Here is a 17957-nt window from a genome sequence, read left to right as displayed (position 1 = left end):
TGAAAGGAAAAAAGATGGTTTTCTTCACATGCATAATGAATCCAGTCTCAACAAGTGAATATTTGTAGCTGACCTAAAATAAAAACCAAATGATTTATTTCCTTGTTCAATCAGACATTTTTAGGACGGCCTATGTTGTGAAGAAATGAAGTATAAAAACATGTGCGATTAGTTCCAGCTAGGCCAGCTTCTAATGTAATCCTGCAGTCTATCAGCAGAAATACGAAGTCTATTAATAAATGAAAGGTGTTTTTCATCATCGACTGTCACGACTTGTGTTTTCAGCTAATCTTTGAGCTTAACGAGAACAAGTATGGTTTTCTTGTGACTACGTGCACATAGTTATTGTTATCCAGGTTGATGGTCTTCTCTCAGACTTGTTCCTTGTGTTATTATCCCCTGGGTCACAGGTTGCCTTGACAAATAACACAAAGCCAGTCTATATACAAAAGCTACAGGAATCTCCACCCACAGATAAAATGGTACAAGGTAAAATTATGGTTCACTGCATTTCCTCATTGCTCAAGCATGTCTAACAAATACAACCTATTACTTATTTACTTGTTCGTCTGTGGCTAACGCCTTCAGTTAATAAAGCATTAATGCGAACTGCCCAGAAGGAAAGAATGGTAAAAAACACAATTACTGATTTTTATGCTTAGTTTTCAATGAAGATTTTCATTTTTTATCAATAAAAAAAAAATCTGCCCCAAGTTTCACAGGAAGTTTGTATTGTAATGCTGCGCGTCGCTAACTACATCAATAAATGAAACAAAAAGACAGACCCCGTAAATGCTTTAAAGCCTTTTATAAGAACTGCCTGAATGAGGCAACACTGCCAACCCAGCACAGTCTAACTTTTATTTATGAAAAGAAATAAGAAGAAAAAAGAAAGTTAGTGTGCTTGATGGCCAAAGCTGAAAGTGATAAATGAAAACCAAAACGTGCAAGGTTCATATCTACATACAGGCCATTTTTTGCATAGCATTCCCTCTCCTATCTCCTTTAATTTATTTAAATTATTTCCATTGTTTGGGATGCAGCAGGTCTGTGTTGAGCAGAATGAAATATAAAGTGCAGAAAAGCCAAATGCAACGTGCTCAGACAAGACTGCAAAGTCAGCTCAGGAGATTAATGTGAATAAAAAACATCATTATGTTTGATGACAGAAAGCATTTAAATAAAACTGAAAAAGAAGATAAATAATTTTATTTAAATCCCTAAATGAAATTACAAATATTAATATTTTTTTCCTCTGCTGTTGCCATGATGACAACCACCCGAAGTGGTACGCATGCCAAAATATTTATATTGTTTCCCAAAAATTATTGTCAGTCCTATCAGTTGACCAGAAGCAGTAACTGATGAGATAAAAACAAAGCATTTCCTTCAACACATATAGAAGGAACAAGGAAGAGCTCTTTACTGACGGTATCTGTACCTGCTCTATCTATGGGGGCGAGGCCTCTGGCCTCCCACAGAGTATAAAAAGGGTGAAAATGTGAGACAGCATCACTACCACCAGCTTTCAAAGAGCATCTGAAGCCCTGAGAGAGCATCTGAAACCTTCACAGGTAACAAAATGTTTTTTCTTTCTTAGATATTTTTATGTGACACCAAATTTAAAAAATAATAATAAAAAAAACGTTTTTTGTTACTTTGTTTGTTTGTTGTTGTGTTTTTAACTGGATTCTGATTAAATGTTTGTTTCAGAAATGCATTTTTCTGTCCTGCTTATGCTGGGCATCTGCCTGGTGCCCGCTGAGCTTAAACCAGCAAGTAAGTCTTCACGCTGCTGTTTTGTCACTAATATTCATCCTCACCTGATATTTTTTTCCCCCAGTCATGTCATAAGATTGTTAATTTTCTTTGTCTGCAGAAGAATATCTTGGCAGTCCTTTTCTTCAGCGATCTTTTGAAGAAGCAAGGAAAATTGTGGATGATGCATACAAGTACTCCAGAGAAGAGTGAGTTAATCTCATAGGCTTTCTTTTAAAGTAACCCACATACCTACGCAGTAAAATGCTTTTCAACTGGTTTTTAAGCCAGTAGTAATGCCATAATTTATCAGTTCGGGAAAAAAAAGAAGAAGAAGAAATGCACCTTTTTCTCCAACTGTGTGACTTTTTTCCCTCCAGGAGTCTGAGACGAGTCCGCAGGGATGTGGTGAGTCCTCACGATGCTCTTCGTCTCCTGAAGCAACCCCGAGGTGACACACGCTCTGCGGTGAGATCTGCGGACTACATGGCGCAAACCATCCGTCTTGTGCAGGAGAAAGTGCATCATGTGCACAAGCGCTCACTCAATGCAACAGGTTAGACATGCAGCGCCCACACAAAGGCAACACACACAATCTTTGCGGCAACTTTTACTGGCTGGAGTTGAGAATCTTTAGTGTTTCATGATGCAAGACTCAATTCTCTCTTAATATAATTAACTATTAGACTTGTGAAGGTGACAAAGTTGCACTCACTTAACTGTTTCTGTCACATTTTCCAGATTTGCTCAAACCCGAAGATCTGCAAAAACTTGCTGAAATAACTGGATGTGCCGCTCGAGTCAAAGCTCCGCAGTGCGTCACCACACCGAACCTCATCAAGTACCGCACAATCACCAGCGTGTGCAACAACCTGTAAGAGAAACTTTCTACTTTAACCTCTGTAGCACTTCTTTTATGCATATGCAACAACGCACACCATTGTGCATTTCAAACATAAAATATAAAACCATTCTCATTTTCGACAAGAAAAATACTGCATTATTCATCATGTAGCCTATTTTAATTTTTTGATTTCATGGATAATAATGTGTTGCTGGGGATAGGGGGTGGGTGGGTAATTTATGTCATAATTCCTAGAAAAAATGAAAAGATTTTGTGTGGAATTAGTTGATTTTGAGACCAACTAGAGTCTAAATTCAAAGGAAATCCTTACGCAATACACCTAAAAATTTGAGACCTTCTATAGCAAAAGATGTGTACACTTCCCTTGGAGTTTCTCAAGTGGTGTTTCCAAACATGGGTGTTTCTTGTTTACTTTTAGAAAGAACCCACGTCTCGGTGCTTCCAACACCCCCTTCACCCGTTGGCTGCCTGCTGAGTATGACGACGGCATCTCCGAACCCAAAGGATGGAACAGGACCCGGAAATTCAACAACTTCTTGCTCCCACTGGTAGGACGCACACATATCAGACTTTAATTTTAAATTTAATGGATGTATTTACTAGTTTTTATACCAGAATTGTGCATTCTTACTTTCTTTACTCTCAGGTGCGACAGGTGTCCAACAACATCCTAAGCACAGGAGACGCAGGCATAAGCAATGATACCGTGTACTCTCACATGGTGACCTTGTTTGGCCAGTGGAACGACCATGATCTCACCTTCACACCCTTCTCACCCAGCATCCGTTCCTTTAGCAACGGGGTGAACTGTGACGAGAGCTGTGAGCACACCGAGCCATGCATTCCCATCCCGGTTAGTGTCTGACGCACGAAACCAAACAGTGGCATGTTGTTTTCGGTATCCATGACCAGCAGTTTTTTTCACCCATGTTTTCTTGTCTATGAACAGCTTCCTCCCGGCGACTCTCGCTTATCCTTCTCTCAGTGCATCCCTGCGTTCAGATCCGCCCCGGCTTGCGGCACAGGATACAGTGCCTTAAATTTTGGTGGTGAGACGAACAGGAGAGAGCAGGTCAACGCGCTGACAGCCTTCCTCGATCTCAGCCAGGTGTATGGCTCTGAAGATAAGCTCGCTCTAACTCTTCGCAATCTCACTGACGATGGCGGCCTGTTGCGAGTAAACACAGAGTTCAGAGACAACGGGCGTGAGCTGCTGCCCTTCCACAGTCTCCAGGTGCAAATGTGCGCTACTCGCAAAAGAGTCACCAACGATACAAACGCCAGGGAGATTCCTTGTTTCATTGCAGGTTAGTAATTTCTCAAGCAATCATTAAAGGAACTGCACTTAGTTGCACTTTGGTTTTATTTTTTAATGCCAGAAGTGGCTGCTCAGTTATTACTAATCCATTAAACTGCTCTAAATGTACAGTCTAAGCAGGAGATGAACAGTATTGATGTTTGTTTTCTTTCTGTTCATAAGGTGATGCCCGTGTGGATGAAAACATCGGTCTGACCTCCCTTCACACATTGTTTTTGCGTGAGCATAACCGCCTTGCTCGTGCACTGAAGAGGATAAACCCCCACTGGGACAGCGAGACGCTCTACCAAGAGGCCCGCAAGATCATGGGTGCTTACACACAGGTAGCTAAACTTCAGAATCAGCTTTTATATTCGCCAACATTTGCTCATATTTACTCAAATTAAAGCTCTCCGTCTCTCTCAGTTGTTTGTGTTCAGAGACTATCTGCCGCACATCGTTGGCACCAATGCAATGCGCAGACAGCTTGGCCGCTACCCCGGCTATAATCCCGCCGTTGACCCCAGCATCTCCAACGTCTTTGCAACCGCAGCTTACCGCTTCGCCCACTTAGCTGTTCAGCCAATTATGTTCCGCCTGGATACAAACTTCCGGGATCACCCTCAGTTCCCTAGTGTACCCTTGTTTAAAGCCTTCTTCACACCCTGGAGAATCGCTTTCGAGGGTGAGTTGCATGAAGAAAACTTGTGTTGAATTTTCTTTTTATCCTCTGTCTTAAACTGTCAGCCTAATCTTTTTCTCTTTTATTTCCAGGTGGAATTGACCCTCTGCTGCGTGGTTTGTTTGGCAGTCCCGCTAAACTAAACACCCAGGATCACATGATGGTGACCGCTCTGAGAGACAAGCTGTTCCAGTTTGTACAGCATATATCCTTGGACCTCGGTTCTCTCAACATGCAGCGGGCACGTGACCACGGCATCCCTGGTACATCCCTTATTCACTTTTAGGTTTTTCTTTCTAGCATTTCATCATCTCAGAATTGTTCTCATCTGTGCTAACTTTATGTATTTTTCTCCTTAAGGCTACAACGCCTGGCGGAGGTTCTGTGGTCTGTCTCAGCCCAAGAATCAAGAAGAGCTGGGTAGGGTGCTGAACAACAACAACCTGGCCCGCAAGCTGCTGGAGCTCTATGGAACCCCCGACAACATTGATGTTTGGCTCGGAGGCGTTGCAGAGCCATTTGCCGAGGGTGGCCGTGTCGGGCCTCTGTTTGCTTGCCTCATCGCAACCCAGTTCCAAAGGATTCGCCAGGGTGACAGGTCTGTATGGGTATGGATGCTTGCAAAACAGTGTTGGATGTGGAGTTTAGAGTTATGGCGTTTATAATTTATACATCATGTCTGAAAACAGAAAATCTGAAACTTTGCTAATGCATGTTTATTTATATTATTTTTATTGACATCAGTATATCATTTAAGATATAGATTCTGTTGACACTAATCTCTTCCTTCCTCCACTTGGTGAAAAATTCTCAGGCTGTGGTACGAGAACCCAGGTGTCTTCACCCCACAACAGAGAGCAGCTCTGTCTCGTGTGACACTGTCCTCTATTATCTGTCAAAACACTGGGATTCAATCTGTCACCCGTGATGTCTTCAGTGTCACATCAGCACGCAACCGGCTCACGGCATGCACAGCGGCGCCTCGTCTGAATCTGGATGCTTGGCGGGAGAGACGCTGCGGCTTAGGTGAGACAGCACTAGAACAAACACTCAGCACCAAAATCACACTGATTTTTCACCCACGGTAGTTTAATGCAACTATTTTACATCTTCTGTCAAATTTTAAATAACAAATGTGGTGTTTGATCTTTCAGGCAACTGTTTTCCACTCAATGAAGCAGACGTGAGTATTCATCACTAACTAATTGCTAGTCACAATATAAAAGCACAACACCTATTTACATATCTTGTGGCTCAGATGGGAAGGTCATTTAATCCCTTCTTCCACTGAACTGCATGTCAAAGTGTGCTTAGGCAAGATACTGAAGTCCACATTCACACTGAGTGTGCACCTAAGCACACTTTTGGCTTTATCTCCACACACTCACACCCCGATCCGTCCATGCAGTGTCCATACTGTGTCAGTGAGGTTAAAGGTCCTTAGGAAAAAAGCCCTTGTATGATTGAATGAATGAGGCTTGAGAAAGCATTTTTAGTGCTCAAATTGAGTAGAAAGTGTAATGAAAGTATCTATTTGCTTCACATCTTGCTAAAGCTGGTACACAAAAACTTAAAAACCATTTATTATTTACTAATTTGTGCATTTTTTTATTAAAATTTGGAAATTTCTTTTTATATAGGTTCTGAACGGGGTGCAAAGTCAGGACCTGCAGGGCAATGAGGTCATCGAAGACCTCCAGGACGATGGGGTCGTTGAAGACCTGGAGGCCAATGAGGTCACAGACGACCTGCGACTCAATGGGGTCACAGACGACGTGCAAGGCAATGAGGTATATATCTCCCTTTATCTTACTGTGCTGCTGTCAGATCATTATTTTCCATCCAATTAACAATACTAAATGTTTTCTAAATAGCTCAAAATATTGAAATAATATAAAATCTAATATCCTACAGACCCAAGACAAAACAGCTGTTTACTGTAGCAGACATGAAGTTAGAAATTTGTTCCCATTTCTAACCTAAGTGCTTAGTTTTGACCTTGAGGGTGAAAATGTCTCCCAAATAATGTGAGAGGTGGAATTGTGAAAAATTAAAAGTGTGCAATATTTAATGTGTTTACAATATTCTGAAGTGATTTACATTTTTGTTTCTCTTTAGTTCCAGTAGAGCTACAATGGCCCCAGAGACCCACCTTGACCTCCATCATTCTTGCCTGAATGAGTACATCCATATCCAGAGAGAATCACTTGTTCCCATTAGCTCATGTACAACAAACAAACCCACTGGAGTGCACAGACAGCCCTTTCTACATGCATTATCCCTGGTGTCTATGGGTTTAGCTTCATCAGTGCAGAAAGTGTAGGCCAAGCTGCTGCTGTACATTTTGAAGGTCTATCAGGGTGTTCAGCGTTGGTCATTGAGAGACATGGCACTTAACTAAAAAGTCTGCTCTTCACTGTCTGACACACTGAACTTCACACTGTCTGTCTGTCTTTGGATCTGTTATCATTACTCTGCACTTTGCTTTACGTTAATCAGGTCGTAAATATTGAGCATTATTGTGGAGGACATACTGCTTTTTTTCTGTATGGCTAGGTTAGGGCACATTGTACAACTACATTTTATATTATTGTGCGAGATTAACATATTATTTGAATTTTAGCAATCAGCTGTATGAGTGTGATATGTGATTTCAGCAGATATGTCCAACTCTGTTACAGTATGCAGTTTATCGTACCAAAATTAATATTTTATCAGATTTGATGATGGGATTTACTAGTGCTATTACGAAGATTTTATGCACAGATGAGATGTAAGCATACCTTGAAAATGTTATATATTTTGCTTTATCTGCTTTTCATGGACTTGTCTATTTTATGTTGCATTTTGCATTCAATAAAAAAAAAAAAACCTGAGCTGCAATAAACAGTGTGCTCTTTGTGTCTCCAACTGTTGGCTCCAGCAAGAGCCTAATTATTTATTGTGTGAAGTATAAATTCTCAAGACAGTTTACTTAATTATTATTCCTCCAGGTTTCACACGATGTTTTTTCCTCAGTGTTTTAAATCAACTCAGCATGTTTACTGCTCACAAGTAAAGATGAAGTATTACAGTAACACAAAATCTTAATGCAAACTATTAAATCGGAGCCAAATAAATAAAGTCAAGCCAGGATACCTGCCTACTGGAGCTGGTTCTTTGTGGATATACACAACTTAATTCAGCAATTCGGCATATATTTCACATTAGAAAAATCACACCACCAAACAAAAATGTCACAAAAAGCATATTGATAATTTTTTCCCTCCACCAGGCATAGCGGAGTTGGCTCGGTTTGTCCCCAGTATACCTTTATTGTTTTCTGACCACTACTGACCATTACTCATGCTCAGGACCCATGTCAGATTGACTACTTTTTTTTTCAAATATTTATCTATTGCTGCGTTGTCTCACAGCATGAATATTATGTAATTTCTTCTTCGTTTTCTTGTTTTACTGGCGGTTGGCAACCCATTTACAGTTTTTTCTGATTGCTTAAGCACATTTTTTGTAACTATTGGCTAATTTTGCAAAACTCTTCACACAAATAAGAAAACCTGTCACCCAATCATCAAAACATTGTAGTTCTCTTGCAAAAGCAAACACAGCTAGATTAACTCTTCACACCTTCGTAAAAATGGTGTTTCCGTATCAAACAGTACACACAAGCCATCATCTACTAAGCACACAATGCGCCAACTGCACACTGATGGTATGAATACAAAACACATCTGGCTTTTGCTTTCTCTGTGCACAAGGTAGGCTATGTCAGTTTGAGCTCATACTTCTGTCATAGATCCATAAGCATAGAGGGATCCAAACTTCAAGTACTGGTGTTTATTCAAACACATCAAAACAAACACAAGTGTTTATTTCCAAGTATAGGATTATTTGCAATCGCCATAATGACTATATGGGTTACTTGGTCTGCAGTGAACATGCTTCCTCTGCCCCCAGCATCTGGTCATCTAGCAATTCTGTAAAGTAACAATTTCAGTATTTTTACATCAATGGTATTGGTGTGTTTCTCATTGGCATATGGCAGTGCTACAAATCTTTGTGCGAAGTGACTGTACTAACCGATTCTCATTTCAAGATGTCCTTATGGTACTTGCTACAGTGTAGCGGCTCGAGTTAGGCTGGACCCGTTGGCCAGCTACCCTCAGGGTCATTCCACGGTTGATTACATGGTCCACTATTGTAGCTCTGATGTCATCAGCAATTCTATTTCTTACTCTTCCTACCCTTCCTCTCCCCCCTCCTCATCTTCCTCTCCCCCCTCCTCGTCTTCCTCTTGCTCCTCCTTGTCCTTGTCGTCCTCTTCATCCTACTTCTTCACCTCCACGTCCTCTTCCTCGGCCTCCTCTACTTCTCACTCTTTCTGCTCCCTCCATTGTACTCCGCACACACAGCTTACCTGTATTATAGTGCTTAGGCTGATTGCAAAGTGAACGAATTATCTAAAAAAGTTTTCACATGTGAAAGTGTGCCAGACAGTTGGCAAATTAGTGTTAATGATAGCCATACATGTGTATACTTTTGCTAGGAGTGTGTTGGAAATTTGGTAATTGAGTGTTGTGCAGTGAATTGTGCCTACAGTTTTGCAAAGTGTGTGTTACAAAATTGCAAACTGAGTGCAAAGCAGTTTTTGTGCTTTTAGTTTTGCAAACTCAGTGAGTGGTTTTGCCATAAGTCTGAATAGTTTTAGAGATTGTGCTACAGGAATCACAGTTAGGGTTTAATAAAGCAATCAGAAAAAACTGTAATTAGAGCAGGTAGTTGTACTGCCCTCTAGTGGAAGAGATGCAATTGTTCTGTCCGTTACTCAGGCCGATCATTTAGAGCAGGGGTCCCCAATCCCAGTCCACGAGAGCCGGTGTCCCTGCAGGTTTTAGATGTGTCCTTGAGCCATCACAGCTGATTTAAATGGATAAATAACCGTCTTGAAGTTCTCCAGAGGCCTGGTAATGAGCTAATCATGTGATTCAGGTGTGTTGACCCAGGGTGAGATCTAAAACCTACAGGGACACGGCCCTCGTGGACTGGGATTGGAGACTCCTGATTTAGAGTACTACAGTTTTTTCTGAATGCTTACAGTTTTTTCTGAATGCTTAAACCCTAACTGTGATTCCTGTAGCACAATCTCTAAAACTATTCAGACTTATAGCAAAACCACTCACTGAGTCTGCAAAACTAAAAGCACAAAAACTGCTTTGCACTCAGTTTGCAATTTTGTAACACACACTTTGCAAAACTGTAGGCACAATTCACTGCACAACACTCAATTACCAAATTTCCAACACACTCCTAGCAAAAGTATACACATGTATGGCTATCATTAACACTAATTTGCCAACTGTCTGGCACACTTTCACATGTGAAAACTTTTTTAGATAATTCGTTCACTTTGCAATCAGCCTAAGCACTACAATACAGGTAAGCTGTGTGTGCGGAGTACAATGGAGGGAGCAGAAAGAGTGAGAAGTAGAGGAGGCCGAGGAAGAGGACGTGGAGGTGAAGAAGTAGGATGAAGAGGACGACAAGGACAAGGAGGAGCAAGAGGAAGACGAGGAGGGGGGAGAGGAAGATGAGGAGGGGGGAGAGGAAGGGTAGGAAGAGTAAGAAATAGAATTGCTGATGACATCAGAGCTACAATAGTGGACCATGTAATCAACCGTGGAATGACCCTGAGGGTAGCTGGCCAACGGGTCCAGCCTAACTCGAGCCGCTACACTGTAGCAAGTACCATAAGGACATCTTGAAATGAGAATCGGTTAGTACAGTCACTTCGCACAAAGATTTGTAGCACTGCCATATGCCAATGAGAAACACACCAATACCATTGATGTAAAAATACTGAAATTGTTACTTTACAGAATTGCTAGATGACCAGATGCTGGGGGCAGAGGAAGCATGTTCACTGCAGACCAAGTAACCCATATAGTCATTATGGCGATTGCAAATAATCCTATACTTGGAAATAAACACTTGTGTTTGTTTTGATGTGTTTGAATAAACACCAGTACTTGAAGTTTGGATCCCTCTATGCTTATGGATCTATGACAGAAGTATGAGCTCAAACTGACATGGCCTACCTTGTGCACAGAGAAAGCAAAGGCCAGATGTGTTTTGTATTCATACCATCAGTGTGCAGTTGGCGCATTGTGTGCTTAGTGGATGATGGCTTGTGTGTACTGTTTGATACGGAAACACCATTTTTACGAAGGTGGGAAGAGTTAATCTAGCTGTGTTTGCTTTTGCAAGAGAACTACAATGTTTTGATGATTGGGTGACAGGTTTTCTTATTTGTGTGAAGAGTTTTGCAAAATTAGCCAATAGTTACAAAAAATGTGCTTAAGCAATCAGAAAAAACTGTAATCAGGTAAATGGACTGATTCTTATATAGCGCTTTTCTACTCTCCAGATTACTCAAAGCGCTGTATACAACATGCCACATTCACCCAATCCTCACAAGCACTGACTCTAAACTGAGTGCTGTCTAACCACATTTACACACATTCATACTTCGATGGATGCATCGGAGAGCAACTTGGGGTTAGTATCTTGCCCAAGGATACTTGGCATGCAGACTGGAGGAGCCAGGGATCGAACCTCCAACCTTCCTCCAACCTGGCACAGTGGTTGGGAAACACTGCTTTAGCTAGCAACAAACTGTGCTAAAAGTGTGCTAAAAAAAAAAAAAAAACAGCCCACTTTAACGTCTGACTATGGCAGACAGTTTAGGCTCAAATCGTTATGATGCTTGAAGGCCAGCAATGGCGAGGAATAACAACTCCCCTCCCCTCAAATGTGTTAAAGTAATGAGCCTGTTTTAAAAATGTAAGGAGCAGAAAGTACAGAGTTGTTTAAAAATGCAGAGAGTAAAAGTAAAAAGTTGTCAGAAAAATAAATACCCAGGTTTTCTACTTAAGTACAGTCACAAAATATTTGTACTTCGTTACTTCTCACCTCTGCAGATTGTAATAAAAAAAAGTGTAGTCAAGTTTAATTTCAGCAATCTAATTGATGTGATTGTGCTTTTACTGTTTGTGACCTGTAGGTGGAGCCATCCTTCTTTCTAAACAAAATCATCACCTTAAGTGACATTCAGACCTTCAAAGCACGAATCCATATGTATCTGTACCTGCCGATTTATAGAAATGGCCAAATTGATAAGACACCTCTCATTTGTTTTTGTTGTTGTTTCATAGGAGCCAGATTGTATTGGAAAGTGGTCTTGAGCAATAGTTGTTCAGACTTTTTGAAGTTCTTCCAAAGTTTTTTTCATTGTTTTGCTTCTTTTTTTACTGCTTTTTTACTCATTTTCAGTCCAGTCCACATACTTGGTCTTTTTCAGAGGAATATGCTTTTTGTTTGTTATGTCAATTAATACTGACCTATGAATCGTTTAAACATAAAAAGGCCACTAACTCGAGGGATAAATCAATATTTTGTCTACACATAGCAAAGAACTAATTTTAATTTGTATCTTTAGAAAATTTTCTTTAGACACAGATCATTTGTTCCCATTTCTATAGCTGAATCTAATAACACAGTTTTGATTCCCAAAGAGCAATTAGCTGAAAACTTGACATATCTCGATATAGTGTAGAGCAGCGGTCTCCAACCTTTTTTGCGCCACGGACCGGTTTACGCCCCACAATATTTTCACGGGCCGGCCTTTAAGGTGTCGCGGATAAATACAACAAAATAAAACTAGTACCGGTACCGAAAAAAAGAAGATTTGTTCATAACACACATGAAAAGACCCAGGAAAACCGAGTTAACAATAAAAACAATAACAAAATAACGCTGAAAACCGATAAAAACCCTGAAAACCACACATTTCACACCTGAGCCTCAACTCTCGTGGCCCGGTACCAAACGACTCACGGACCGGTCCGAGGCCCGGGGGTTGGGGACCGCTGGTGTAGAGTGTTTCCTTAAAATTTTAAGGAAAGTAGACAAGTGGAGGACAAAAAAAGAAGTAGCAGTCCTAAAAACACTGTCTACAACAGGTGAATAGTATCTAAAACTAATATCCATAAGAAATCCACAGAAAAATCAGACACAGGACCTGAGAAATGTATCTGGCTCGTCAATTGATCCATCTACTGTTCACTTATGCTTCATCACAAAAGGTCTCGGTGGAAAGATGTCTGTCAAGAAGCCATGGTTAAGGAGGGGAGAAAAGGCTGAGGTATCCCACATTACACAAGAACTGGACTGAAAGTCAGTGGAAACAGTCTTATAGAGGGATGAATCCAAACTTACAACTTCTTTCCAATATTGTTGTCAGTATGTATGGAGGCAGTTGGGAGAGAGGTACAACAGTGAGTGTGAGTGGAGGCTCTGTAATGGTTTGGATTTCATTTCATTTCAGCAAGGGGTGTTTGGGCATCTGATTGTTAACAGCTTCATTTTCAGCCTGACAAGAATCCCCAACACACTATGGATGCAATAAAAGCATGCCTGGATAGAAACACACACAGTGGAACTATGCTATGAGTCATGGACTGGCCTCCCCAGAGTCCAAACCTCTACAATATTGTAGCAGAGTGGGATCATATTTGACAGAGAACAGAACGAAAGGCAGCCAATATACAAAGAAGGACTTTGATTTTCCTTTAAGAAGCCTGGCGAACTATTCCTGAAAGACTACTTTAAGAAATTTTAAGAAAGCTGCCTAAGAGAGTTCAGACTGTGCTGAAGAATAGAGGTAGTCACACCAAATACTGACCTTCAAACTCACTAGAATTGTACAGATTCTGTTTTGGTTTTTAACTTAATTCTCAAAAACCACTCTTTTAGGTGGTTTGCACTAGTTTGTGCAAACCAAACCCCTTTATGAAAGTCAAAGCAAATCCGCGGCATAGCAAATGATCTCCTGCTGGTTGCTTATGTTGACAGGTGAAAAGCTTAAACTTAAGTATGAATGAGAAAAATAACGTGTTTGTTTATTTGCCGATTTATTGATTTGGTTTTGTCATTGTAAAGGTATTACAGAAGTCTAACCTGCCATCATGAGCTGGATGTGATGGAAATGACAGACGGGCTAACACTTACTTGGTAAGACTTACACCTGTGTTTAGCTTACTGCATGTTTTCCAGCCCACCTGGGCGGCATGTGTTCTCACTGCGGGAGGAAAATGGAGTATACAGAGGAAAGAGGGGTGAGCGTGGGAAGAAACATGCAAACCTGTACAGGGACGAGGGACCAAGATTTACACTCACAACTTTCTGACTTGTGGCACCATGTTCAAAGTTCAGCAGTGCATTTATTCCTGATTTTCTGATGCTTTATTGCTCAGGAAACCCTCAAACTTCAGCCAAATTAAGCAAAGACGTCCATTAAATGAACTTAGCCTTCTCTTTCTTGATAAATGACATGTAAACAGTACGAAGGTGGATGAATAGTGGTTTACTAGACTATGATTGCAAAGTGGAAGCTTTCTCCACAGACAGTTATCTCACCCCCACTGTGGCTGCACCCAGCTTTACTTTACTGCTTTTCATCTGATGCCTTGGCATCCTCCTCACAACCCAACTTTACTGTTCTGGTTCACTTTCACTGCTCCCATAGTTTTCAGTTAAAGGGTCTGAAAACCAACCATATCCCATCTGCTCAGTACCAAACAGTGTGGTTAGCAATTACCTTGCGGAAATAGTGAACTATTAGCAGCTAATGAGAGAGTTGTTTTCTTTGGGTGTTAGTTGACAAAAACAAGGCAAAGCAAAATTTACAAAAAAAAAAGCTAAATCACATTATTTCAATAGCAAAGTCTCCACCTTTGCCCGAGTCCCGGTTAAAGTCAGATCAGGGATGTTGATAAAAGTGCAGTTTCAGTGTATTCGCCAAACGATAACTTGCAGGATTATTAGAAACAGCTGTTTCTTGTTGTGTGATTGAACAAACAGATCCCTTCAGAAATAAAATAAAAGCAGATACTGGGAGTGAGAAATATAAATCAGCACGAGTCACTGCATAATGTAAAGTTTGCTTGGTTCTGTCTTGATAAAGCACTCCTCTTCCTCCTCCTCCTCCCGGTTACAAAAACGTCAGTGTATGTGCAGATTGCCACGTAGTCCACCAGACTGTGTGTGTTTGTGTGTGTGTGTAGTGCAAGCCCCAGCTTGGGTGCTCCAACAGTAATGGAAACCCACCATTTATGAGAGAGGAGAAAATATTTGAATTGTCTGTTTCTGTCATAGAGGTCTGAGCTGAGCTTTATTCGATGAGGGAGGAGGGGAAGCCTGAGTGTAAATCTGAGAGTGTACAAATCTGTGATCAGGAGAAGCAAACTGTTGTGGGACTGAAGGTTGGAATCCTGGACGCAGAAGAGAGGAAGTAGGCTTTAATTTAATGTGTGTGTGTGTGTGTGTGTGTGTGTGTGTGTGTGTGTGTGTGTGTGTGTGTGTGTGTGTGTGTGGTCCTCTTTCACTGCGATGAGATCACCAGGATGTCATGAAACTAAATCCAGGAGACATTTAAGAAAGTTATATTCATTATAAAGCTGAACCTGGATTTTAAACATGTTTTAAGGACTTCTTTAAGTCCCAAAGTACCTCTGTGGGGATTACATCATACTAGTAGCTTCTTATAAAAAAGAATCAGACATAAGTACAGATGTTGAGTCAATGATGGCACTGAAAACTGGTGCTGATTTTTGATAAATTTAGCATTATGAAAGTGTCTTTTTTGTGTTTTACACAGTGGTGTTATTATGCAGGAGTCTGTCCCCTCCTCCATATTCTGCATCCCAGACGCGGATTTTTTGTCAAATTCTTTTAGCTCAAATGAGTGCCCAAAAAGTCAGGAACCGGGGTGAATTCCAGCGACGTGGACAAAAGAACTGGGTTAATTCCTTGCAGATGTGTCTCCAAGCTGTGTGAGCGAACGCTGCGCTGCCCTCGAAGGAGGGAGAGAGAAGAAATTTCAATGAAATATGAACGAAATACATCAGTGACCTAGTACAGCTGGTTCTGGCTGTCTCTCCGGTGTTCCAAGGAAGGGAGGAGGAGGCAACCCGGGAACACGTGTACAAAGTTTTCACTCTTTGGAATAACTGTTGTTATGCAGAATGTATGTTAGTCATCCTAAAAGCAACAGCACAATCATGTCTTGGCTAAAAGGCGGGCTTTAATAGCAGATTTATTCTGGAAAAGATCCCAAATAGTTCAAATTCAAATGGTTAGACAGCATCTAGAAGACAAACTGAAGACAGAAAACAGTTGCGCAACAGCAGTGGATTATATTGCTGTTGCAGCTTTTTCATAAGAGTTTGCTTTTCTATCATTTAAGGCCATCGTTTTTTAATCCTGATTATTGCGAAGCCAGGTTCCATGTATCAACTGGATAAATTAGACTTTGGGACCTTCTTCTGTATCCACATGTACCTTTAGATCAACAGATTCACTACAAGGTCAATATACTTTTTCAAGCTCTTGTAACTGGCTCTGACTCACAGTTTGCACAAGCTTAAACCTCCCTCCAACAGCGAGATGATGTGTGTCTGTCATTATCCAAGAACAATACAGCTGGCTTAACTGTAATTTACAGTATGATTCAATCAGTTTACTCTACCATTAAATCGAGCCCATTTTTAGCCTATAAAGTATTTTTAGCATCTATTTTTCTCTTTACTTATTTTATTTGACATTTAATTCAGAAATTTTTGTCAAATTTGTTTTTAACACTCTTGAAATGTTAGGTCAAATATTCATAACTTAATATAGGGAAGAACAAGATGGCTAGCAACGGGGCTGGTTAATGGTAGTTTAGATCAGCCATGGACCGTTATATAGTTTGGTTATAATTTGGCTTTATTTCGTATTTAGTCACACATCTAATCTTCATTTACTGTGTTTTTTTTTTTATTTACTTGTGTTTATTTAATCTTCTCTAAAGCCTGTTTTGATTTGGTTTTTAAAATAAAACTGATGGTGCTAAGTTAATTTCTCATATATATAGTTTAAAAAAAGAAGAAGAAGAAAAAAAAGAGCCTCCCCGTCGGGGAATCGAACCCCGGTCTCCCGCGTGACAGGCGGGGATACTAACCACTATACTAACGAGGATTAGCTGTTAAGCTAGTAGCCGCATTGCAATGCTATGTGTGTCAACGAGGAGTTGTTTCCTTCCCAAGCGGCGCCTTTTTGCTGTGAAAAGAATGTGACCACGGTTCGAATCCTTTCTACGTGTCTTCATTTTCATAAAGAATCTGAGTTCGAATCATTACCACTGTACTATGATTCTGGTTATTACGTTGCTAACTATGGCTGACTAAATTCACCAAGCCATCGGAGGCACATGTGCAAACTGCTATCAAGAAACTGGAAAGCTGCCACTTCTCCAGAAGAACGAGTCCTACTAAAATGTTTTTTATGTGAGCTAGATGATTTATAACCAGCATAAAAATGTAAAAAAGTGTGTAGCTTGACATCAGTGTTTTTAATAAATCCAAACAGAGTGCAGCATGGATGCACCGAAACCGCAATATTATTGTTGTAAATCACATACGCATTTATTTGTATTAATTCGAGTGCAATGCTTAAAAGAGTACCTACATAGTATTGTTTCATCTTTTTAAATGTTTTAATTTGATTTAAAAAGCAGCTTTGTGATATAGTGACACCTTGATGCAGTGCAATACATTATAACGACTAGATAAGTTAAATAACGTCCTGTAAATACTCGTTAATATTACTAAAAATGCAAACAGTAGTCTACAGTCCCACAAACCAACACAACCCTCTAATCCTAATGAGGACACATATGCAATATTTCTTTTAGAATTTAGGTATGTAATTTAGGTATGTAAACAAGCAAAGATGGAAACCAGCACAAATAAGCTTTACTGTTATTAGTACAGTGTTTCACCTGAAAAGGTAGAAACGGCGGCTGTAAGCTTAACTGTTCATCACTGCCTTTGTTACCTTTTTAAGTTCAGGGCCTGGCTGCAGGGCTGGGGTCCACACTCTGCTTCATCATCACTCTGGGTTCTCTGCTAGCTTAGCGTTAGCTAACATGCTGTCTGCGCAGATGGTTGCAAAGAGTTGACGCTGTGTTAGCAGTTTAATGCAGTAGTTTCTCTCCTGGACGCAGTTTTCAGTTTATTAACGTCCTCTTGTCTTTTGTGCAATAAAAATAAAAGTAAAGTGCATGTCTCCACTCTTGAAGACCGCCACCATTTGCCCTCCTCCTGCACACGCACTAACATCAGCTAATTGTAGCAAGTGAACAGGAAGATATATGTTAGATGTTTCTATCGTTCTGTCCACCTGGGATGCAGACAACTGAAGAACTTTTGTAACCCAAATAACGACATAATTGTAGCTATAATGTGATTGCTGAATTT

The 17957-nt window shown here is 40.5% G+C and overlaps 1 protein-coding gene and 1 non-coding gene across 2 annotated transcripts; one reads left to right on the top strand and one right to left on the bottom strand.

Annotated features, from left to right (window-relative positions):
• Nucleotides 1–1453: 1453 nt before the first annotated feature.
• On the top strand, nucleotides 1454–7480 carry mpx (myeloid-specific peroxidase). Its single transcript, XM_004538181.2, has 16 exons — nucleotides 1454–1574; nucleotides 1714–1779; nucleotides 1880–1967; nucleotides 2139–2314; nucleotides 2500–2632; nucleotides 3042–3171; nucleotides 3270–3476; nucleotides 3573–3930; nucleotides 4104–4264; nucleotides 4347–4605; nucleotides 4695–4865; nucleotides 4963–5200; nucleotides 5417–5628; nucleotides 5757–5785; nucleotides 6243–6392; nucleotides 6721–7480. The coding sequence occupies exons 2-16, from the start codon at nucleotides 1716–1718 to the stop codon at nucleotides 6727–6729; spliced, it is 2385 nt and encodes a 794-aa protein (XP_004538238.2). The 5' UTR covers nucleotides 1454–1574; nucleotides 1714–1715; the 3' UTR covers nucleotides 6730–7480.
• A 9125-nt stretch (nucleotides 7481–16605) lies between these two features.
• Nucleotides 16606–16677, bottom strand: trnad-guc (transfer RNA aspartic acid (anticodon GUC)). Its single transcript has one exon. It is a non-coding gene; the product is annotated as a tRNA-Asp (tRNA).
• Between the last annotated feature and the right edge of the window lie 1280 nt (nucleotides 16678–17957).

The sequence above is a fragment of the Maylandia zebra genome, linkage group LG7 (assembly GCF_041146795.1).
Source record: "Maylandia zebra isolate NMK-2024a linkage group LG7, Mzebra_GT3a, whole genome shotgun sequence".
Classification (NCBI taxonomy): domain Eukaryota; kingdom Metazoa; phylum Chordata; class Actinopteri; order Cichliformes; family Cichlidae; genus Maylandia; species Maylandia zebra.
Note: the sequence above shows the minus strand (reverse complement) of the source record. Positions and strands in the feature narration are given on the sequence as shown.